The sequence below is a fragment of the Zonotrichia albicollis genome, chromosome 26, assembly GCF_047830755.1.
Source record: "Zonotrichia albicollis isolate bZonAlb1 chromosome 26, bZonAlb1.hap1, whole genome shotgun sequence".
Classification (NCBI taxonomy): domain Eukaryota; kingdom Metazoa; phylum Chordata; class Aves; order Passeriformes; family Passerellidae; genus Zonotrichia; species Zonotrichia albicollis.
Window position 1 is genome coordinate 7,058,503 of NC_133844.1, and position 23,327 is coordinate 7,081,829.

The 23,327-nt window shown below is 51.0% G+C and overlaps 3 protein-coding genes across 10 annotated transcripts in view; all 3 read left to right on the forward strand.

The window, feature by feature from the left end:
• Positions 1–2,221, forward strand: part of LOC102072745 (disintegrin and metalloproteinase domain-containing protein 9) — a 28,366-nt gene extending 26,145 nt beyond the window's left edge. The window contains exon 22 of the mRNA XM_074559282.1: positions 236–2,221. Coding sequence (XP_074415383.1) covers positions 236–350 — 115 coding nt within the window. The 3' untranslated portion in view covers positions 351–2,221. The remainder of the gene's footprint in view (positions 1–235) is intronic.
• Positions 2,222–2,636: 415 nt separating this feature from the next.
• LOC102072917 (disintegrin and metalloproteinase domain-containing protein 18) lies at positions 2,637–12,912 on the forward strand. Its single transcript, XM_074559281.1, has 18 exons — positions 2,637–2,912; positions 3,031–3,109; positions 3,494–3,570; positions 3,692–3,890; positions 4,064–4,129; positions 4,379–4,450; positions 5,053–5,219; positions 5,556–5,637; positions 5,788–5,924; positions 6,548–6,734; positions 7,560–7,649; positions 7,947–8,145; positions 8,367–8,475; positions 9,888–10,071; positions 10,328–10,408; positions 10,489–10,606; positions 10,807–10,960; positions 11,157–12,912. The coding sequence occupies exons 1-18, from the start codon at positions 2,737–2,739 to the stop codon at positions 11,605–11,607; spliced, it is 2,628 nt and encodes an 875-aa protein (XP_074415382.1). The 5' UTR covers positions 2,637–2,736; the 3' UTR covers positions 11,608–12,912.
• Positions 12,913–13,104: 192 nt separating this feature from the next.
• Positions 13,105–22,167, forward strand: LOC102073086 (indoleamine 2,3-dioxygenase 2). Of its 8 annotated transcripts, none has more exons than XM_074559283.1 (10): positions 13,105–13,412; positions 14,066–14,211; positions 15,013–15,132; positions 15,308–15,426; positions 16,015–16,029; positions 16,840–16,939; positions 17,121–17,238; positions 17,335–17,386; positions 19,406–19,554; positions 21,622–22,167. In XM_074559283.1, exons 1-10 carry the CDS (start codon positions 13,259–13,261, stop codon positions 21,987–21,989), a joined length of 1,341 nt encoding a protein of 446 aa, XP_074415384.1. In that variant the 5' UTR covers positions 13,105–13,258; the 3' UTR covers positions 21,990–22,167. The 8 variants fall into 8 exon arrangements, with proteins under 8 accessions (XP_074415384.1, XP_074415386.1, XP_074415387.1 ...); XM_074559285.1 differs by having other exon boundaries at positions 14,120–14,211; XM_074559286.1 differs by having other exon boundaries at positions 13,105–13,360; positions 14,116–14,211.
• The last annotated feature ends 1,160 nt before the right edge of the window (positions 22,168–23,327 follow it).

Below are 23,327 nucleotides of genomic sequence, written 5' to 3' on the forward strand. Positions count from 1 at the left end.
GATGCATCATTCTCTCCCCTCGTTGGGGGTTCCCTGTGAATACTAAAGGTGAGTTTTACCAGATGGGGGTTCCCAGAGGATTTCAGGCCATTGAAGGCACAATCTGAGTGTGGCATTTTTGGAATGAATCTTGGTGTGCAGGCTGTGGTGGGGCAGGGTGGGGTTTGAGGGCAGTGGTGGGGCAGGGTGGGCTGTGATGTTGTGGCACTGACTGCTCCTCCTCTGTCCCCTGCAGGCCCCCACCCCCTCAGCAGAAGGTTGTACCTCAGGGACCGCCTCCAGCCCAGCAGAAATGTTTACCTCAGGGACAGTACTTCCCCTCCCGACCGGCACCTCTGCCTCCCAAGTAGCTTCCTGAGCCGCTGCCTGCGACAGCTGAAATTGCAGTTCCCCTTCTGGCATCCCGTGGCAGTGCAGTGCCGGCAGCCTCCCTCTGCAGCCTGGGACAGGGCAAACGAGAGATCCCGAGCAGGAATGTAGAACTTTACACTCAATAAATACCTCGACCAAAGCTGCAGGGACTGAAACACCCAGCCTGTCCCTCGCTCTGTCCAAGCTTTGCCGCTGCAGCCAGGCTGGCAGCAGGGAAATAGTCCTGAAATCCAGCACGTGGCTTTGGGTTTCCCCATTTCTGCCACGATTCCTGGTAAGGAAATTGTCTGATTTGGTGTTGTCTCTCTGATTGTGCAGTGAGGAATTGGAGTAACCCGTTTGCAAAGCAAGATCTGTCAGTTAATTTACAGTTACTCTGCATGGACTGAAAGTGTTTCCCATGTACACCATAAATGGAATGAGGTCTCAGAGGACTTTTCAGGAAGAGAGATATATTTTAAACATGTTTATGCATGTATATATGTTTATAGATGCATAATAATGCACTTAAATTCTTAACTCCTTGCTGACTGACACTAAGCTGTGCTGTAGGAGCACTGAGTTTAATGCTTTTTAATTAGAGAGTGGCTAAACGAGACTCCTGTACTAATTCCCACTAATTCATGGATGGGCAGTGAAGATAAAGGTACGAGAAGACACGGCCATATTCTGGTTTTAAACAATGGGCTGCTGCCAAGTTTTAGTTGAGGTCTAAAGACAGCAGCAGTCCCTGCAGAACACTGGGAAGCGGGAAGTGTCTCTGCCTGGACCCCCAGAGCTTCTCTGAGCACTTTAAATGGGAGCCTGGTGGCTGATGCACCCTGAATGTAACAGCCAAGCCCTTGTGGTGTCAGTCAGGGCTGCTGTGTGTCAGACTGGGCTGCCCTGTGCTCCTGCACCATGGGCTGGACTGGATTTTGGAACTCCTCCTGAGCAGAGGTGCTCAGCATCCACTCTGCTAGGGGAGGGAGCTGTAGATCCTGGTCCTGTGGTGCCATGGGTAGAAGCTGGATGTCGTGGTCACAAGTAGAAATCTATTGCACAACTTGCTAAAAGTGAGGTTCTGTTACACAAACTTGCTGAAAGTGAGATAAGTGCTGAAGAAGCCTGCTGGGCTGTTTCGCTCTGTGCTCGCCACAAGCACAGCTCAATCTGTAAAATCCCCCTAATATTGCCAAAAAATAATCTTTTTCTCTGTATATACATACATAAATATATATATAGTGTGTGCAGTAATAAAATACTTGAACTCCTGTGGTTTCCCATAAACTTAGATTAAGATTTATAACACCATTAAAATCTGTAAAATGTCTCCTAGAATTTCACCAACTGTACTGGTGGGGGTCTCCTTTTTGTTCCAAGATAATCAATGACTTCCTAATTGTGTTGCTGTGTCCTGCTCTGCCTGAGCGGGCAGTCTGTCTGTCTGTCTGTCTGTCTGTCACAGTGAGCTCTGCAGCTGGATGCAGCCCATCTCCAGCCCTGGTCAGAGGGTGGGGAAAGAGGAGGGGATCCAGGGAGTGAAGTCATCCCGAGAGATGTACTTAGCTGTGTGTGTGAACTAAACTATGCTGAACATGGTGCCTTCATAGACAAAGAGTTTTTGTACTCCCGGCGTGCCCGTTGGAACAGCAGGGATGTGTGGTGTGAGGAGCAATGCCAAGGACAGGAAATGGCTCCAGATTTTGGTGGTGAATGCTGAAGATGACTACTGACTTTCTTTTGTAAAGTTTAGGGATACCTGTCCCGGGCAGGTCGGGAGCTGTGTCCCCTCTGCAGCGGCCCAAGGGCTGCTCCCAACCCCTTTGTACAGCCCCAACAAGCAATAAAGATGCCAGTTTTGTACAAATCTCTGCCTCAGCCTCTGCTTTAAGGGGTGGGGGGCCTGTTACTGGTGTGGCTGTTACCTGTGGGCAGTTACTGGTGGGCTGTGGGGCCGTTACTGGGGGGCAGTTACTGGCCGGCCATGGGGCCACTCTGTGCAATGCCACCACTGCTGCTCCTGCTGCTCCTGGAGCTGCTGCACGAGGCTGGGCAGGGCCCCCCTGAGCCCCCAGCCCACCCCCAGCACTGGGCTCAGCCATGGGGGTCTCTGTCCCCTGTGGGTGGGCACGTTTGGTCCCAGATCACGGTCCCGCAGCAGCTGGGGGCCAGCACGAAAGGAGAGGAGGGGCTGAAGCAGGCACGGTGCTGGGGGGCTCTGGGGGGGCTGGGGAAGGAGGGTTCGGATAAAGAGGGGGGCTGGGGGGTACAGATGTGGTGGCAGCTGTGAGAGAGGCTGGGGAAGGAGGGTTCAGCTGAATAAAGCTGCTGGGGGAGTCCAGATGTGGTGGCAGCTGTAACAGTGGCACTGCCAGCACCAGAATGGCTGCAGCCACGCTGTGCTCCCCCTTTGCTGTTCACAGCAGGCCTTGGATTGTGCTATTCCCAACTCCCTGTTCCCATTTCTCCCTTTCTCTGCTTTTCTGTATGCATAAGGAGGCAGTGTCCTACACCCTGCGGATTGAGGGGAAGCCTTACACCATCCACCTGCAGCAGCAGTGAGTTGGCCCTGACTCTTTCCTCACTGCCCTGCTCCCTGGTGGCTGCAAGAAGCTTGAGGAGCTCTGGGTGATGGATGCTGCTGTCAGTACCTCACTTTTCACCTCTCTCTTGCAGTGCCTTTCTATCTGATGATTTCCAGACTTATGTGGCCAGTGAGCAGGGATCTTTGCATGCTGATTCTGCCCACTCTGAGGTAACCTGGTTTTGCTTTGGGCTGTGTTTGTCCATGCTGGGTTTTGTTTGTCTCTGTCCAAGGCAGCTGCTCCAGCTGGGGTGGTGGGTAAGGGGATGGTGGGTAAGGGGATGGTGATTAAGGGGATGGTGGGTAAGGGGATGGTGGGTAAGGGGATGGTGGGTAAGGGGATGGTGGGTAGGGGGATGGTGGGTAGGGGGATGGTGGGTAAGGGGATGGTGGGTAAGGGGATGGTGGGTAGGGGGATGGTGGGTAAGGGGATGGTGGGTAAGGGGATGGTGGGTAGGGGGATGGTGGGTAAGGGGATGGTGGGTAAGGGGATGGTGGGTAAGGGGATGGCCTGCCCAGCCATGGAAGGGCTCCCTGTCCTCTCTCATGTCCCAGGGAGGCTGCCACTACTGGGGCTACATCGATGGCTTCCCCAGCTCAGCAGTGACCCTCAACACCTGCTCAGGGCTCAGGTAAAGCACCAGCCCCACTGTCCCTGTGCTGCCCTCCCTGGCAGCCTGGCCTGCAGAACAAACAGCTGGGGCAGCTGTGCCAGTGCCCAGGAGCAGGTGGGCAGTGCTGGTGCCCTGGCAGGGGTTTGCTGCAGTTTGAGAACGTGAGCTACAGCATCCAGCCCCTGGGCTACTCCCCTGCCTTCCAGCACGTGCTGTACCGAGTGGGTGAGGAGCAGATGGCAGCAGCCCCCCCTGCCCAGAGCCCCCCTGAGGCAGGGCAGGGTGGGCTGGCAGCCTGGGACAGGCTGGACAAGGCCCCTGAGGATGATGATGATGAGGTGAGTGGTGCCTGTGCTCACAGTGCTGCTGTCCTGTGAGGAGGGACCTGGTTCTGCCAGAAGGGCTTCTGTCTGTCTGTGGCCAGACACTTGGACACAAGCACAGCCAGCAGCAGCAGTGAGGAGACCAGAGAATGCAGAATCTGTCATTTGAAGCCCATTTTCTCTTTTAGCCCCTCTCGGCCACTGCACAGTCTCCCAAATTCCTCACAGTGTACGTGGTTTTGGACAAGGCTTTGGTAAGTCCATGCCAGCCACTTTTTCCTTTTCTTTGCCTGACTTCTGTGAGAATTGAAATGGTAACATTTCCCAGCTTTTATGTGGATTTGTTTTCTGTTTTGAAAAGTTCCTCATGCTGTGGATTTTGTAGGAAATAAGGAATGTGAATTTGTAGCTCCATGGCTCAGTGTTGGGAATCATTTCATTGTTCCAACACTGCCATGGTAAGCAATTTGTCTGCCCTTGTGTCCTCTTGGGTTGTTTTTCAGTACAACTATATGGGATCAGACCCGAATGCTGCAACACAGAACGTAATGCAGGCCTTCAATTTAATCAACAATGTGAGTTCTTAATTCTGGTTTGTACTGCAGTGAGATGCGGGATGAGAGGGATGTTAATGTTGGTCACCTCTTTTCTAGCTGCTTTTAGGTTTAGGAGGATGTTGTGTAAAAAATTCCGTGTTTCCTGAGAAGGTTTTTCCTCTGGGCATGTCAGTCTGCCCCACAAGAACATCTTTCCCTGTGTGATGGCCGTGTCTCGTGCAGATGTACAGATAAACAGGCAGTTTGCCCCAGGGCAGCCAAACCCTGCATTTTGAGGACTCCTGGGTTGTTTCCCTCCCCCCTGATCTCACTGATCCAATTCACCTGCTTGCTCTCAGGTGCTTGTAACCAACTTCCAATCCTCTTTACTCCACTGCTGGTCTTAAGGTTCACTTGTGCAATGAGAAGTTATTCCCAAAACCCCTAACACTTGTGAAGTTACTGAACTTTGGCCCAGGCCTCTTGCTGTATCTCTTTATTCTGTAGGTGTGTTCATTCTTTTTTGGCTACAGATGTCATTGAGGCACTGACAGCAGCAATTTACTTTTCCCCTGTGTGCAGAGTGGTGGCTCTGCATGAAGGGAAGGTGTGAGAACAGATTTCCTCTTTTATTCTTTCAGATGTTTAATCCCCTTAATGTCACCATTGTGCTGTCCTCCCTGGAGCTGTGGGCAGAGGGGGATAAAATATCAACAGCAGGGGACACAGAGGACATTCTACAGCGATTTTTACAGTGGAAACAGTTGTCTCTGGAGCCACAGGCACACAACATTGCTTCTCTCTTAGGGTAAGATAAAGGTTCATTAGTGTTAAAGGTTACGTGGTAGCAATCAAACCGATATCAGTTGAAACTTTGATGAAAAATGCTTGTTAAAAATCCATATTTCCTAAATCCTTAAAGTATTTCTTCCAAGCCATTCCTCCTAGTGATGCAGCAGCTGCAATGGCGCTGTCCATCCCTCAGTCCCTGCCAGCACCAGGCACCAGACCCTGCTCCAACTCCCCTGGGGACAGCAAATAGGGGCACCAAGGGGGCTTGGGCTGTACAGAGCCATCATTCCCCACTGACCACAGCCAGAGAGGGTCCCTGGACCACCCAGCAGTGACCCCAGCTGTGTTCCAGGTACATGCACCAAGGATCCCTCGTGGGTGCAGCAGCTCCAGGAAAGGCATGTCAGAGAGATGCTGCTGCCACCGTGGCCCTGGTATGGTCCCCCCTGTCCTGTGCCTGTCCCTCAGCAGCCCACATGGCTGTGAGCTCAGCATGAGCAGGGATGGATGAAACACATGGGAGGATCTGTATCTGTGCAAGGAAAGCTCAGCTCTGGCAGCTCCTCTCTCTCCTCCCTCTCCAGTACCACGGGAATGTGACCCTGGAGTCCTTCTCTGTGCTGCTGGCACAGGTGCTGGGCCACAGCCTGGGCATGAGCCCCGACAGCCCCCGAGGCTGCAGCTGCCCTGGACGGGTCTGCACCATGAGCCCTGAGGCGCTGTGAGTTTGTCTGAGGGGCTGCAGGGCTGCTGGGGCACATGAAGGGAGGGACAGGGAGGGCTGCACGGTGTCCCCTTGTCAGAGGTGTCCTCCAGCACTGTGATTCCACTGCAAAAATGGAATCCCTCAGGCTGGAAAAGGCCTCCAGGTGCATGGAGTCCAACCTTTGACCAATCACTGCCATGTCAACTGGACCAGAGCACTGAGTGCTGTGTCAGTGATTTCCTGAACACCTCCAGGGATGGGGACTCCACCACCTCCCTGGGCAGCAATTCCAATGCCTGAACACCAGTTATTTCAGTTATTTCAATACCATTATTTCAGTGAAGAAATCCCTGCTTTTATTCCTCTAAGAAGAAGAAAAAAAAAAAAGAATTAATTAAATAGCAATTTAGCGCCTAATTTGACAAAAGAGACCTTTGCTCTCTAAAATGAGGATGTTTTTCAATCTCTGTTAATAATGAGCTGCAGATCAGGTGAATTAATAGACCCTGGGGGCTGTCAGTGTCTGGATGAGCCCTTGACTTGCACAGAGCTTCAGAGAGAGAAGGGCAGTGAATGTGTAAGGTATAAACTGATGATTGCTTTGTGTAACGTATAACCTGATCATGGCTTTATTTCAGATATTTCAGCGGGTCAAAAGCCTTCAGCAACTGCAGCATCAGGGACTTTGAGTCCTTCCTGAAGCAGGGCAGAGGGGATTGCCTTTTCAGCAGCCCCCGGCTGAGCCGCCAGTCCCGGCAGAGCGGCGCCGTGTGCGGCAACGGCGTGGTGGAGCCGGGCGAGCAGTGCGACTGTGGCACGGCACAGGTGGGCACAGCACAGGTGGGCACAGCACAGGTGGGCACAGCCCTGCCTTTGTGCTCCCAGTGCCTGTGGAGTCACCAATCTTTGTATACAGCCCCAGTGCAGCGGGGTATCGCCAGCCATGGGCTGTGTACAAATCACAAACAGGACAGGACTGCTGGGAACGTGCCTTGAGCTGCTTTATTTTCCAGTATCAGTCTCATTCCATGGTTATTGCAATGGGAAGATGCCAGCAGCTCACATCCCAGCCAGCAGACCAAGAACGTGTTGTTCTTGAATGGTCTTGAATGTTACAACTCACTTTATAAGCTTCTTGACCAATCACACCAAGCAAAAGCACATTGACAGTAGTTCTATCCAACCACTATAAGCACAGGTACTTTGCTTATTTCAAATACAATACCTGCTTGTAAGCCTTCAAACACAATGCACAGAGCTCCATTATTAAGCTTAGAACTTCCTAATATCTCACTAGATAAGCTTTTCTGCACCTTAGGGAGTTATTCTAGACAAGCATTAATACACAGACCATTGTTCTATTTGTCCTTGCTTTTCTACATTTTACATAATTTTTCTGCTGACCAATCTCATGGCTGCTGCTTAGCTCTAATCACAGTTCTGCTGTCTCTGAGGCCTTGTGTAGCTTTCCCAAAACCCTCTGATTTTATGGATTCCCAGGGAGGGCTGTGTTGGGTTGGGGATTGTTTCTGTGTGGCAGCTTTTCCCGTTTGTTCTGCTGGATATTGCCCAAGTAATATGGGGAGAGGAGGAGGAGAAGCTCAGGGGGACAACAAAATAAAATAACGTGGGCTTGCCATGTGTCCACAGGAATGCCAGAAGGACAGGTGCTGCGCTCCAAACTGTAGACTGAAGCCGAGAGCAAAATGTGCCTCTGGATTATGTTGTAGAAATTGTCAGGTAAGGCATATCTTTATAATTATGACAAAATCATCATGCTGAGGGATAGAGCCAAACTTCCTGCTGCGCAGTGGGAAAGGTTCCTGGGGTTGGGCTGCCCAGCTCAGCTCTTGGGAACCCCTGGTGGGGAATATTACCTGGGGACTGTCCCAGGCAGTGTCACAGACATGTCACACCTGAGCACCTCAGGACAGAGGGGGCTATGTGGGCTCAGCCTGGCAGACATGGGGGGCTGCAGAGCTCCTCCTGCTCACCCTGGTGGGCCAGGGAGGCTGCAGAGCTCCTCCTTCTCCCCAGTTCAAGTGGAGGAACACGCTGTGCCGCCCGGCCGCCGATGCCCAGTGCGACCTGCCCGAGTTCTGCAGCGGCTCCTCGGCCTCCTGCCCGCCCGATGTGTACGTGCAGGACGGGCAGGAGTGCTGGCGTGGCACGGGCTACTGCTACCAGGGACGCTGCCAGTCCCCAGACCTGCAGTGCAGGAGGATCTACGGGACAGGTACCAGGCTGTGCTGGTGGCACTGGCGCTGCTCAGGGGCTGGGGTGGCCACAGCATCACCTGCCTGGTTGGGATTTTGGTGCGTATCGCTGTAATCTCATCAGGGCGAATTTCCTGGAATCCTGCTTTGCTATGCCAGGATTTCCATTCAGTGAGATTACTCAGCAGAAATTTACACATATCATCTATTAGAGTAACAAATATTCTTGCTGAACTTGCAGACTCCAAGAACGCTCCTGTGATGTGCTACGAGGAGATTAACGGGCAGCGGGACAGGTTCGGGCACTGCGGGTTCGAGCCCAACCACAAGTACCGGCGCTGTGTGTGGAGGTATGCTGGCCAAGGGGCACTGGATGTGCTGAAATCCAGGTTTCTTTGGGGTTGGACAGCAAAGAAAAGTGGCAAGATGCCAGTTTATGATGAGGTTTATGATGCGTTACGAGGAGATTAATGAGCAATGGGACAGGGTCGGGCCCTGCAGGTTCCAGCCTGACCACGCGTACCGGCGCTGTGTGTGGGAGGTATGCTGGCCAGGGGACACTGGATGTGCTGAAATCCAGGTTTCTTTGGGGTTGGACACTCAGGAGAAGTGGCAAGACTCCAGTTTATGGTGAGGTTTGTGATGTGCTATGAGGAGATTAACGGGCAGCAGGACAGGTTTGGGCACTGCAGGTTCCAGCCCAACCACACGTACCAGCGCTGTGTGTGGAGGTATGCTGGCCAGGGGGCACTGGCTCTGCTAAAATCCACTAAGTTCTTGCCTCTCTAAATTCATCTGCACTTATTCACCTTGAGAATTAGTCTAGGAAACTCTTCCAACCTGTGCTACATCCAGCAAGTGACAGGACAGATTGTTGCAATTATTACAATTCTTGTGTCTCTGTAAAGGTTAGAGAAAAAGCATCTTTGGTACTCCACTATTTCACGTGATATTTGTCAGAATTGAGACTTCTTTTTATTTCTGTTTGGTGTTGTCTTACAATGTAGCCAGTGTGGCATTTAAGCATTGATCCTGTAGCTAATGAATGTCTGAATCACAGGGAAAATGCATTCTGGTGCTTCCAGTTGTGTACTAGCTGTGAAAAAAACCTCAAGTCCACACAGAAAAGATGGATTCTTGCAATAAGATCTATAACACGTGTCACTGAAAAATCCCTTTGCCAGGATTTCTTCTCCTGGGAAGATGAGAAGCTTCAGAGAAAAAACAATATTATTTGATTTGCTTCTCCTGTGTTTTGTTGCTTTGGAATATGGTTGGAGATTGTTTACCAACAGGTGGTTGTTTCATTGGTCCCATGTGAATTATTTTTACTTAGTGACCAATCACCATCAGCTGTGTTGGACTCTGAGGAGTCAGTCATGAGTTTTTCATGACCATTCTTGTGAAGGCTTCTGTCTGTATCCTTTCTGTATTCTTTAGTATAGGTTTAGTATAGCATTCTTTAATGATATACTAAATAATATAATAAAATTATATAAAATAACATAATAAAATAATATATTGACTAATAAACAAATTAATAATTTTTAAAAATAATAAACTAATAATATCATAAAATAATAAATTAGCCTTCTAAGAGCATGGAGTCAGATTCACTTATCTCTCACCTTGAGAGAGATCCTGGGGACCCTTGCAAATACCACAAATGGTGACCTCAGATGTTGGCTGTAGCCTGTGCTGAAGAACAGACCCACATGTCTGTGCATGTTTGATGCAAATCCTGTGCAAATTGCCTTTCCAGGGATCTCAGGTGTGGGAAGTTAGTCTGCACATATCCCTCCCACAAGCCCTTCTTAGCACCTGCCACTGCTGTGATGTACGCCCGGGTGAAGCATCATATCTGTGTGACTCTGAACTACCTGAACGTGTCCACATGGCTGGATCCCCTTCTCGTCACTCCAGGGACAAAGTGTGGCTCTGGAAGGGTAAGGAGATATTCTGTAATCACCTGGAATGACAAATAGAAACTGTGAATATTAACAAGATCATAGAAACACAGATTGCTTGACTAAAATGACCTGGCCTCAGGGCAGAGCTGTGGCTTTGTCTTTTTTTGTCTTTTTTTTTTTTTTTTTTTTTTTTAAATAGTGTGTTTTCATTTCCCTTTGGGCCACAGCCTGATGTGCTGAGCGCTGTATGGGTGAGGCAGTGCTGGGCTGGAGCTGCCATGGTTTTTCCCAGGTGTGTATGAACGGCACATGCCACCCAGTGTCGGTGCTGGGACCGATCTGTGACAGCAACAAAAAGTGCCACGGCCACGGGGTGAGTGCCAGGGGTGCTGGGCTGGGGAGGGCAGGCTGTACCAGCCCCCTGCACACCTGTACCCCTCCCTGGCCCTGCAGGTGTGCAACAACAAGGGCAACTGCCACTGCAACATGGGCTGGCAGCCCCCCGACTGCCAGTGGAGGGGGTCCCGCCAGGGCGGCAGCATGGACAGCGGGCTGCAGTTCACAGAGGGAGGTGAGTGGGCACCCGTGGGATGGCGTGGGCAGGGCTGGCAGGGGCTGTGCAGGGCTGGCAGTGCCCATCGGGGCTGGTAATGCCTGTGCCCATATGGGCTGGCAGTGCCTGTGCCCATATGGGCTGGACAGACAGGGCTGGCAGTGCCTGTGCCCAGCAGGGCTGGCAGTGCCCATGCCCATCCAGCTGTCTCCCCCCAGGCCTGCATCGATCACTGGATGATGGTGACATGGCCTGGCTGGTGCTGGGCTCCTGCCTCATCCTGCTGTTGCTGACGGGGGCCCTGGGGCTCGGCCTGTGGCGGCAGCAGATGCCCAGCCAGCGCCACGGGGAGCGGGCACTGGGCACCGAGGGGTGAGTGGGGCCCCATGGCTGTGGGGTCTGGGGAGGCAGGGTGGGCCAAAGGGGGCTGAGGGCATCCCTGCAGAGGGGAGGGGATGGGGGGACTCCCATGGGGACATGAGGACGCTGCCCAGGGCTGAGGTGACCTCAGGCTGAGGCACTCCCTGAGCCAAGGCAGGGCCAAGGCCCCACTGCAGATCCCCCACAGCACCAGCCAGGACACGGGCAGGGAGCTGGAGCCAGACCTGGAGCGAAATCTGGAGCCAGAGCAGGAGCTAAAACAGGCTGGAGCTAAAACAGGAGCTAAAACAGGCCTGGAGCTACATCAAGAGCCAGGCCTGGAGCAAAATTTGGAGCCAGACCTGGAGGTAAAAAGGGAGCCAGGCCTGGAGGTAAAACGGGAGCCAGGCCTGGAGGTAAAACGGGAGCCACACCTGGAGCTAAAATGGAAGCCAGGCCTGAAGCTAAATCTGGAGCCAGGCTTGAAGCTACATCTGGAGCCAGACCTGGAGCTAAAATGGGAGCCAGACCTGGAGCTACCGGACCCAGAGCTGGTCCCGGAGCTGCAGACAGACACAGAGCTAGAGCCAGAGCTGGAGATGAAGCCAGACATGGACCCACCAGCAGAGCCAGCGCTGGGGCAGCACCACAGGCACTAATTAAAGGTGTTGGGCAAAGCAGGTGTCATGGCCAGTGCCCTGTGGTTTTCTGCTTACGTAGTTTATGTTTTTTATCAGAGTTGACCCTGCTCTCAGGGCTTAGGGGCCACAGCTGCTGAGATTGTCCCCTTTTCTCTGTGGGCACACGATGGTGGTTGGGATTTGCTCGTCTGTGAGGGCTGTGAAGCTGCTTGAGGCTGGGGGCTGTTCAGTAGGTGCTGGGGCTGCCTCTGAAGTGGAGCTCTCCTGTGTGACTGTGGATGTGTGTGGTTCATGGCCCCCTCCTCAGAGCTGGGGACCAGGGAAGGCCTTGTGTGGTGGCCCTGGTGCTGACTGTGAGTGAAGGCAACACCTCTGTTTTATATGTGAAATATATGTTACCTGCAGTGCCCTCAGACCTGCACCCCATGGGGATGTCAGTCCTGCTGTTTGTACCCCTGTGCCCCACAGGGATGTCAGTCCTGTTGTACCCTGGCCCTTCCCTTCCCCTGCACCCCCAGTGCCCCCAGCCCCAGCCCCTGCCTGCACAGGCAGCACTCTCAGGGCTGATTTTCCTCCAGAAAGCTGCTGTTTGGGAAGGCCCTGCTCAGAGCATCCTGCTGGACCCCGCTGGCAGCCCCAGTGACCCCAGCAGAATGGGGAAAGCAGCAGCATCCACTGTGCTTATGCATCTCTGGCCAGGTGTCAGCATCTACCACCCCCAGGCTGGAAGGGGATGCCCAGGCACAGGAGCAGTGTCCCTGAGCTGCTGTCCCAAGCCACCTCCTGTTGGAACCCAGGACATTCCTCTGGTTGCCCTGGAGGACTTGAGACCCTGCCCAGGGGGCTCAAGAGACCTTGGCACAGAGCCCAAGACCCCTGTGCCTTTGATCTTGACCCATAGTAAAAACAATTACCAACTTTCATATGAAGAATTACAAGTCAAGAGAGTTTAAGTACAATAATAGTTTGTTACAGGGTGAAAAATAGATTTTTGAGGTTTTTAGAATGGGGGTTCAGGGGGTAAGATGGAGGAATCTGGGTGTGTCCAGCCTTTCTCCTCCTTCTAATTCTTGGCCTCCATCTTCTGCTGTGATGGTGGCACTTTGGAATTGGTTTAAGGTAGAAACTCACTGTCTAACATAGATGATAGGTATTGGGAAGTTATTGTAAATAAAGTACAGGTAGTTTTTAGTATAAAAAGATAACACCCCCAGGTGGTCAGTGTGCCAGACAGAACTCAGCAGGTCAGAGAAAAAATGTTATGCATAAGAAATAATAAACAAACTTGAGAATGAGAACAGAGGAATCCTGACTTCTTCTTCATGTGCTGGGCTGGGAAGAGGAGACTTGCACATATCTCAGAGTCTGTGACCAGGAGAGATTCTGAGAACCTCCCACCACACGGGAGCCTGGCAGCCCTTTGGGGCAGCCCTGGGAGGAGTCAGCTCACAGCCCCAGAGACAGGTGACCCAAGGCTTTCCCATCCACAGGAACAGAGTTGAATGTTTGCAGCAGACAAAGCCTTATCAGCAACCTTTAGCCGTGTTTGCTCAATGACCCTCTCTGGCCATTGGGCAGCCAGGCTGACCCCCCAGGCCCAGGTGCTGGCTCAGCACATTCTGCCAGCGGGGTGGCCAGGCCAGAGCAGCCCTGGCAGGCAGCACCAGCCATGGAGGGCAGCGCTGACACCGAGGAGCCCCCGCTGCTGCCCCTGGCACTGAGCAGGTTCCACATCTCCGAGGAGTTTGGCTTCCTGCTTCCCAATCCTCTGGTAGGAGCTGGCTGTGCCTCCCTATCTGCGTGCACAGGAAAGAGAGGGGCTGGTGAGCAGCTTTCTGCTGGGGGAGCTTGGATTTAGCATTTTGCTGTAGCACTTGACAAAGAAATACGAGGAAGGCAGTTGTTATTCTGGCACAGGCAGTTTCATAGGACAAACCCCTGCCCTTTAAAATGAGGAAAGCAGCTGCAGCAAGCAGCACAGAGGAGAGGTGAAGGAGCTCTGTCTGGCCTTGGCTCTACAGGATTTTGGGGAGCACAAGAAGTGCAGGTGTCCTGTGCCCAAAGTGGGGCTATTTATCCCTTATAGGAATGTGTTTCTTGGTGGCGGAGTGACAAAACTATCTTTTGTTCTTTTAAAAAGGAAATAAGCCTAGAAGTTTTTCTCTTCAATGGTGAAAAGACATCTCATAAGACTTAGGGGACTTCAAACTTAAGGATAGCTAATTGGACAGAAGCTAAAAAGTTTTGCTTAAGTAATTAATTTGAAAAACCCAAAGAAATTAATCACTTTTTAAAAGTATTTTACTAAAACGAAAAATGTTTAACATCTAACAGTTTTTTTGTTTGTTATTAGACTTTTTTATTTTTAACGCTGTAATAAAAGCTATTTTGTTAATTTTTATGTTTTTAAAAGTAGCTAAGTGTGTTACAAGTCTCTGAAAACATTAAACCTAACTCAAAAAAGCTGCTATAACAGCTGGGAGCCTGGGCACGTTCACAGCCCTCCCTCTGCCTCTCTCCACCAAGACAGAGCTGCCAGCACCCTACAGTCCCTGGATGGACATTGCCCATGAGCTGCCCCAGCTGATCACGAGCCACCAGCTCCGCTCACGTGTGCACCAGGTATGGGCATCTCTCTTCTGCCCACCGGGTATGGGCTCTTCCTTCCTGCCCACCAGGTATGGGCTTCTCCTTCCTGCCCACCAGGTATGGGCTCTTCCTTCCTGCCCACCAGGTATGGGCTTCTCCTTCCTGCCCACCAGGTATGGGCTCCTCCTTCCTGCCCACCAGGTATGGGCTTCTCCTTCCTGCCCACCAGGTATGGGCTTCTCCTTCCTGCCCACCAGGTATGGGCTTCTCCTTCCTGCCCACCAGGTATGGCCTTCTCTCTTCTGCCCACCAGGTATGGGCTTCTCCTTCCTGCCCACCAGGTATGGGCTTCTCCTTCCTGCCCCCAGAGCTCTCTGAAACCTTGGTCTCAAGCTTTACAGACACAGCAGTGTCTGAAAAACCTGCCAAATATGTGCTGAGCCAGGACAGACACCAGGCGACAGCAAAGGCTTAACTTTGGCACAGAAACAGCTCCTGCAGCGGATCCAAGCACTCAGCAGGCAGCAAGGGCTGGAGCAGGGCCCCTCTAGGTGTCACAAGAACCATGTCTCATCCCAGCCATGATCCCTGATGCAGCTCCTTTTGGGATCAGCTGCCCCATGGGCATCCCAGCACCAGGAGGAGGAAAACCCCATGGATTGCTGTCGCTGCTCACAAAGCAGTAACAAAGCACAATTCCTGCAGAGAGGGTGGGAAGGGAGGCATAAAGAGAAGGACCAGGAGGGTTCTCCCCAGCTGGCAGGGCAGCCCCTCCAGCACAGGGCCCTTGGCATTGCTGGCTCTGCTCCTTGCTCCCAAGGGTTTCCCTGGCAGATGCCGCAGCTGAGCCCGCAGCAGCTCCGAGGGCGTGAGGAGCTGCACTTGGCACACCTGGTGCTCAGCTTCATCACCATGGGCTACGTCTGGCAGGAGGGCGAGGAGGGCACCGTGCAGGTAAAGGCAAGGTAAAGCAGGGTCACCTGCTCCTTGGGCTCTGGGAGCTGCTGCTGCTCCCTTAGCACTTCCCCATGGGAGCAAATCCCCTTTCCTGTGGCTGCAGCAGGAGCTGCTGCCACCTTTCCACAGCCTGACCACATCCCCACCTTCCCCTGTGCTTTGTGACACTCAGGTCCTGCCCAGAAATCTCGCTGTGCCCTTCTGGGAGGTGTCCCAGGCCCTGGGCCTCCCACCCATCCTCAGCCATGCAGACTTTGTGTTGGCCAACTGGAGGAGGAAGGACCCCAGTGGGTAAGCAGCAAATGCCAGTGGGCAAGCATGGTTCTTCCTGCAGGTGTCAGGGACAGATCAGTGATCAGCAGGACAGACTGGTCCCAGACTGCTCCTGCTCTGCCAATGCCCCTTGAATCCCATCTTTGCTGGGCTCAGCCTCGTGGGTGTGGACACAAGGACTCTGTGGGGATGTGGGTGTCTCTGGGAGCAGCCCCTAGGAAAAACTCCTCTGTTCCCTGCAGAGCATTGGGCCATTTCAACTCCATCAAATGAAAAAGTTACTCCTCTGCTGGGTATTAAATCCACTTTGCACAGCAGACAGTCTCAGAGCAAAGGAAAACACCTTCTGTGCCCAGCACAGATCCCAAGGTCCCTCCAAACCCTCCCTGCCCCAATTGTGCCCAGATTTGCTCTTTGCACACGAGTCACACGCTGAAGTCAGGAGCTCCCTTCATGTCCAGAGGGAGGAAAAGAGGGAAAGTGGATGAAGAGCTCTCCTGTGCAGAGCCAAGGTTACTAGAACAATTGTTACTAGAACAATTTATAATCTCTCTCTCTCTCTCCTTTTCTTGTGCATTTTGTTGGCCATAACTGCAATGCCTCCAGGCCTCTGGAAATGGAGTAAGTACTTACTGCTCATTTATTTTCTAACGGTGTTGGTTATTGTTTGGATTGGCTCAGCTGTGTAGCACTGCTTGGGCTGAACCTCTCTTGATGTGCGTTGTATTTGTCACACAAGTGCCACTGCAGTGACAGCACAGGCCATGGGGAGGGCACAGGGAGGATGGCAGGGCCCCTAAACCACAGCAGTCCTGCTCTCCTGTCACTGTCATATTTTCTGGAAAAATCCCTTTGCCAGGATTTCTTCTCCTGGAAAGCTGAGAAGCCTCAGAGAAAAATGAAAACAATAATTATCTGATTACTTCTCCCGTGTTTGCTGCTTTGGAATGTGGTTTGGACATTGTTTATCTAATAGGTGCATGTTTGATTGGTTCCATGTGAATTATTTTTACTTAATGACCGATCACTGTCCAGCTGTGTCAGGACTCTGGACAGTCATGAGTTTTTAATTAGTATTTTGTTAAGCCTCCTGTAAGGATCCTTTCTTGATTCTTTAGTATAGCATAATATAATATAATGTAATATAATGTAATATAATATAATGTAATATAATATAATATAATGTAATATAATATAATATAATATATAAATTATATAATAATAAATTAGCCTTCTAAGAGCATAGAGTCATTCTCAATTCGTTCATCCTGTGGACCCTGCAAATACCACACTCCCCTTTCACTCTGCACCAGCTCCTCTGCTAAGAGGCTCTGGAGTGTGGGATGGTTTTGTTCCCCGGGTCCCACAGTGTGTAAGGAAATCCTGAGCCACCATCCCTCCCCAATCCCTGTTCTTGGCTCTTTTGTGCAGGAACCTGGACACGATCATCACACTGCCTGGAGGCGACAGTCTGAGGGGCTTCATCCTTGTCACCGTGCTTGTGGAGAAGGCAGCAGTGCCTGGCATTAAGGTGGGTACCACCCTGTGTTGGGGCTCTAAAGTGCCTGAGGTGCACCCACAAGGTGTTCCTGTCCCTGAACCCAGGCTGGGGAAGGGGCAGAGCTGCCATGGGTGGCAGCAAATGTCCAGAGCTGCTGTCCACAGACATCCTCCCCCTTTGTGACCTGGTGCTGTCCCTCCTCCTCCCTCAGGCAATCCCCCGGGCCCTTGGTGCCACCGTGCAGGGGGATGAGGAGTCCCTGCACAGAGCCCTGGAGGAGCTGGCAGGGGCCATCGAGGCCATGAGGGAGGCACTGAGGAGGATGCACGGTGAGAGCAGCTGGTGTCTGTGCATGCTGCAGCTCATGGCACCCTCTGCTGCAGCTGCCCATCACCTCTGATCTCATCTGATTGACTTCCTCCTAGACTATGTGGACCCAGAAGTATTCTACTCTGTGATCCGGATCTTTCTCTCTGGGTGAGTGGATCTTTCTCTCTGTTTCCCTTCAGAGCCACAGGGCTGGGGGGAGCTGGGGAGGTGCAAGGAAGGGGCAGCCCAGGTGGGATATGGAGTTCCCCAGGGCAGGGTAGGGACCAGCATTGCTCTCCCTAGAGCATCATGATCCTGTCCCTCAGGAATTCCTAGGCACTGGAACTGGGGATGGATGTGGCCAAGGGCTGGGGTCTGCCTCCCTCCAGCTTCTCTCCATCCTTCAGCTCAGCCCTGACAGCCCCAAGAGCCAGAATTGAGCACAAATGAATCTTTCCTGCTCCTGGCCAAACAGTTTTGACAGGAGAAGAGGAATTTCTCTTTCCTTCCACACTGTGTACACAAAGCTGCAGAGCTGAGCAGAGGCTCTTCCCACTGCGTGTTAAGCAAACATCCTTAACAATCCTCTTGCTGCTGCTCTGTTACAATTCTGTCACTTCAAAAAATAGAAAATTCCCCCCCAAATACTGAAAATGTTGTTTGGGCAAGGCAGAACCACAGCCCAGGAGCCCAGCATGGAGCCTTCACCATCCCCCAGCACCCCTGTGGGGTTGCAGCATCTGCAGACACTCAGTCTCAGACTTCTCAGGGGGATTCTATTTTTATTTCTCTCCATCATATCTCAGAATTTCCAAGTAAAAGGCTCCGTGCATCGTGATTAAGTTTCTCTCATTTTTTATCCAAGCTGACCTTGTCTCGATGGTCATCAGCTTGGGAAAACATGCCTTTTAAATTCCCTTCTGCTTCTAAGAACTTCCCACTAGTAGAGCTTACTATAAATACAATCTTGGGAGAACTAAAAATATTCTGGTATTTGATAATGAATCTATTTTCTCTGCAGTTTGTGTAAAATCTGTTCCTGTAGCCCAACTGCAGCCAGCACCCAAAGCCTCATGGAATGGTGCTTCCTGCTAAAAGTCAACAGATATTTTTGTGCTGGGCACTTCACCTCCCTGAAATCACAACCCCTGTCTCCATTTGGGTGTGAGCACTTCTCCATTTCAGCACTCAATGGCCACTGACATTCAAGAAGTTGATGTAAAGTGCCACTGTTGCCTAGAAAAGTGCTCCTTCCCCTCTCTGCTTGCAGAAATCTTCCTGAGCTGGAGCAGGAGGTGCAGCCAGGCAGGGCAATGTGTCCCAGCACCATGCTGGGTGCTCACCAGGGCGTGGAGATCCCAGAGAACACTCTTCTGGCAAAGGAAAATCAAGGACTTCTCCTTCCCTGGCCTCACTGTGTGCTTTGACACAGAATCTGATTTCCAAGTTTATCTCCTGTTTGAGGAAAGCTGACATGGCTGTGTTGGAGGAGGGGATCCATGGGCTTGGCCAGGACAGTTTCCCTTCTCACAGGGCCCAGAAAAAAATTAAGGAAAAGGCCCAGAAAAAATGAAGGATTTCTCCTTACCCCCATGGCCTCACAGTGTGCTTTGACACAGAATCTGATTTCTGAGTTTATCTCCTACTCAAGGAAGTGGCCATGTTGGAGGAGGAGATTCATGGGCTGGGCCAGGAAAATTTTGCTCAATCTTGCCAGCCTAAGGTCCCTTCTCACAAGACCCAGAAAAATTTAAGGAAAAGGCTCAGAAGAAATTAAGGATTTGTCCTTACCCCCATGGTCTGACTGTGTGCTTTGATACAGAATGTGATTTCCAAGTTTATCTCCTGTTTGAGAAAGGCTGACATGGAGGAGGAGATTCATGGGCTGGGCCAGGAGATCCTGCGCTAGGCCAGGGAAGTTTTGCTCAATCTTGCCAGCCCAAGGTCCCTTCTCACAGGGCCCAGAAAAAATTAGGGATTTCTCCTTATCCCCATGCCCTCACTATGTGCTTTGGCACAGAATCTGATTTCCAGGTTTATCTCCTATTTGAGAAAGGCTGACATGGCCGCGTTGGAGAAGGAGATCCATGGGCCAGGGAGGTTTTGCTCAATCTTGCCAGCCCAAGGTCCCTTGTCACAGGCCCCTGTCCCCATGGCCGCTGCCTGACTGCCGTGTCTCCTGCCCAGCTGGAAGGACAACCCTGCCATGGCCCACGGGCTCGTCTACGAGGGGGTGTCCGCGGAGGCGCTGGCGTTCTCGGGGGGCAGCGCGGCGCAGAGCACGGTCCTGCACGCCTTCGATGAGCTCCTGGGCATCTGCCACCGCCAGGACTGCGGTGAGCCAACAGCCTTTCTGTCCAATTCACAGACAGCCCCAATCAGGGGAAAGAAGATAAATCTGACTCCATGTTTTTAAAAGGCTAATTTGTTATTTTATGATATTATGTCACAGATATATTTTATGAAAAATCCTTCCATTAGGATGTTTTCTCCTGTGAAGCTGGGAAGTTTCAGCTTCTCCATGTTTTGCTGCTTTGGAATGTGATTTGGAGAATTGTTTACTTAGCATGTAAAATTGTTTTTACTTGTGACCAATGACAGCCACCTGTGTCGAGGCTGTGAACAGTCACAAGATTTTATTATCATTCCATTCCTTTCCTTTCAAGCCTTCTGATGAAATCCTTTCTTCTATTCTTTAATATAGTTTTAATATATAATTTTCTTTTATTATAATAGATATCATAAAATAATAAATCAGCCTTCTGAAACATGGAGTCAAGATTCTCATCTCTTCCCTCGTCCTGGGACCCCTGTGATCACCACCACAATATTATATTATAGAATGCTGTACTAAAGAATAGTATATATATAATAGTTATATATATAATATAACTATACTAAAGAATAGAGAAAGGATACAGACAGAAGGCTTAACAAGAATTAATAATAAAATCTCATGACTACTTCCAGAGTCTTGACACAGCCTGACAGTGTTTGGTCATTCAGTTAAAACAATTCCCATTAAACCAATGAAGCAACCACCTGTTGGATAAACAGTCTCCAACCACATTCCAAAGCAGCAAAACAAAGGAGAAGCAATCAGATAATTATTGTTTTCATTTTTCTCTGGGGCTTCTCAGCTTCCCAGGAGAAGAAATCCTGGCGAAGGGATTTTTCAGAAAATATGACAGTGACACTTTTCCTTCTCCAAAGCTGATGAGGGGCTGGGGAAGAGATGAGCCACAGCGATTCCCATGAGTGTGCCAGCTCTGGCAGGCAGGAGGACATGTGCCCATCTCATCCTGGCTGGCACCAGGCTCTGCCCAGTTCCAGGGAGGAAGGTTACAAATGTGCCTCTGGCAGGTGTTCCCTCACCATGACAAATTCACAAAAGCATGCATTTGGCTTCCTGTATGTCATCTTTTTGCTGAGGCTCTCTATGGGCCCAAGAGATGAGTGAGCAGAGCGTGCAGGCATCCTGCCAGTAAGAGGCCATTCATAAAGCTCCACTTTAGTCCAGCCCACAACAGAAATATTTACCAGAAATTAGAAAAAAAAAAAAAAAAAGAAAACCAAAAGGCTGGGAGCAGGGCTAAACCTTTCCTTTTAGGGTATGCACCAGCCCTAATGGAACACTGACCTAATATGGGCTTTCTTTCTCAGAGTCTTGGTTTGGAAAGCCAGGAGTCTGCTAAGGAAGGCAGGAGCCTCCCCTGAAATGGAGAATGTAAACCCTCCCCACCCCTCCGAATTGCTATAAATTTTAAATTAAGGGGCTCTCAGGCAAAAATATGGGAGCAGAAAATAACCTTTAACAGGGGAGAAAAATAAAAGGATAAAATTAACAATGCAGTGCACTAGAACAACACTGACAGAGACAGAACCCAACCTGACACCCTGTGGGTCAGGGTGTTGGCAGCAGTCCCATTGGAATTGTGGCTCTGCCCTCCTGCAGTGTCAGGGGTGGTTCTGTTGGAGCAGGGATCCTGTAGAGAAGGATGTATTCTTCCTCTGAAGATCCAGTGGAAGGAGAGGCAGCTGCTGCTCCTCTGGGAAATCCAGTGGAGAAGCCATGCTGGTCTCTCAAAACCTCTGGATTATATCCAGGTAGGAATGCTTGGCTCTTCCTTCTGGGCTCAGCAGATGTCCCCTCCAGAGGGAGGAGTGATTGTGGTCACTCAAAGAGAGAGATAAAGCAAACTGCCCACTTGACAAAGATAATCTGCCATACAGATGGTAATAGAATACATCTTGCCTTGCAATCTGGAACACTCAGTTAATTGGAGGAAGGGTAGAGGAGGCTGTGCCAGCACCACAGCTCCTAGCCAGCTTCTCTCCTAGAGGGTTGGGATTTTTACTCCACTTACCCACAACTTACTCCTGCCTTTTCTGGTGTCTCGCAGCCGCCTTCCTGCTCAGGATGAGGGAGTACATGCCCCCAGCCCACCGAGCCTTCGTGGAGCAGATCCGCGGTGCGCTGTCCCCGCGGCACCTCGTGCTCTCCTCGGGGAACGCGCGGCTCCGCAACGCCTTCAACCGCTGCGTGTCGGCGCTGGCAGAGCTCAGGTCCTACCACATCACCATTGTCACCAAGTACATCACTGTGGCAGCCTCCAAAGCCAAGGCCAGGCGGGCAGAGCTGAACGGGGCTGGCCCTGCTGTGGGAAAGGCGCCGTCAGCACTGGAGGATAAAGGAACTGGAGGGTCGCACATCTTCAGCTTCCTGAAGAGCATCAGGGACACCACCAGGGAGGGGATGATAAGGGCCTGACTGTGGCAGTGTTTGTGGGTGTGATGGGAATCTTGACTCCGTGTTTCAGAAGGCTGATTTATTATTTTATGATATATATGATATTAAAAGTGCCGTATTAAAACTATACGAAAGAAAGAGAAAGGAGACATCAGAAGGCTAGCAAGGAAAGATAATAAAATCTCGTGACAGACTCAGAGCCTTGACACAGCTGGACCATCATTGTTTTTACTTGATGACCAACCTACATGAGACCAATCAAAGATGCACCTATTGGTAAACCATCATTCCACAGCCATCAGATAGTTATTGCTTACATTTCATTTCTGAGGCCTCTCAGCTTCTCAGGAGAAAATCCTAGCCAAAGGTATTTTTCAGAAAATATGTCAGTGACACCTGACCTACCCCGAAGGTTGCCCAAAGTGGGTGCAGGAGGCCAAGGGGCTCCATCTCCAACAAGCCAAGATGCAAAACCTCCCATCAGCAGCACCTCCCCACCTGTGCAGGTCTGGGACACGAGGGACACGCTTGGGGCTGGTGACAGAGAGAAGTGACAGAGATGTGAGCTCAGCATCCTCCCCTATTGGAATTCAGGACACCCCTCTGGCTGTCCTGAACTGCCAAACCCCTGCCAGGGGGCTCAGAGAACCTGGCACAGAGCTCAGGATCCCTGAGACTTTGTTCTTGACCCATGGAAAAAATTACCAACCTTAGATGAAATCTGCAAGCCACAACAGTTTAAGTAGAATGATAATGAATTTATCACATGGTGAAAAATAGATTTTTGAGATTTTTAGGATGGGGGTTCAGGGGACAAGATGGAAGAATCTGGATGTGTCCTGTCCTTTTTCTTCTTCTTCTTCTTCTTCTTCTTCTTGGCCTCCATCTTCTGCTGTGATGGTGGCATTTTTAGATTGGTTTACAGTAGAAGCTCACTGTCTAACATAGGTGATAGGTATTGGGAAGTAATTGTAAATATTGTACATGTAGTTTTTAGTATAAAAAGATAACACCACCTTGAAGGCAGTCAGTGTGCCTCTGTCTGTCCTGCTGAGCAGACCTTGGCTGGACAGGAGAAAGAATTTTATAGATAAGAAACAATAAACAACCTTGACCGAGAACTGAAGAGTTCTGACTCTGGAAAAAGAGACTTTTTAACATTGGGGTCACTCTGACCAGCTAAAGTCCTGAGACTCCCCTGGCACAGGCACAGGGTCCTGCTGTGGCACCGACACCATCACATCACCCCCGGGCCCCAGGGAGGAGCTGTGTCCCTCCGAGCCCTGGATGGACACGGGTGGGTCACAAAGACCAATAAAGCAGCGATGGCCGAGCAGGGACAATCTGAGATGTCACAGC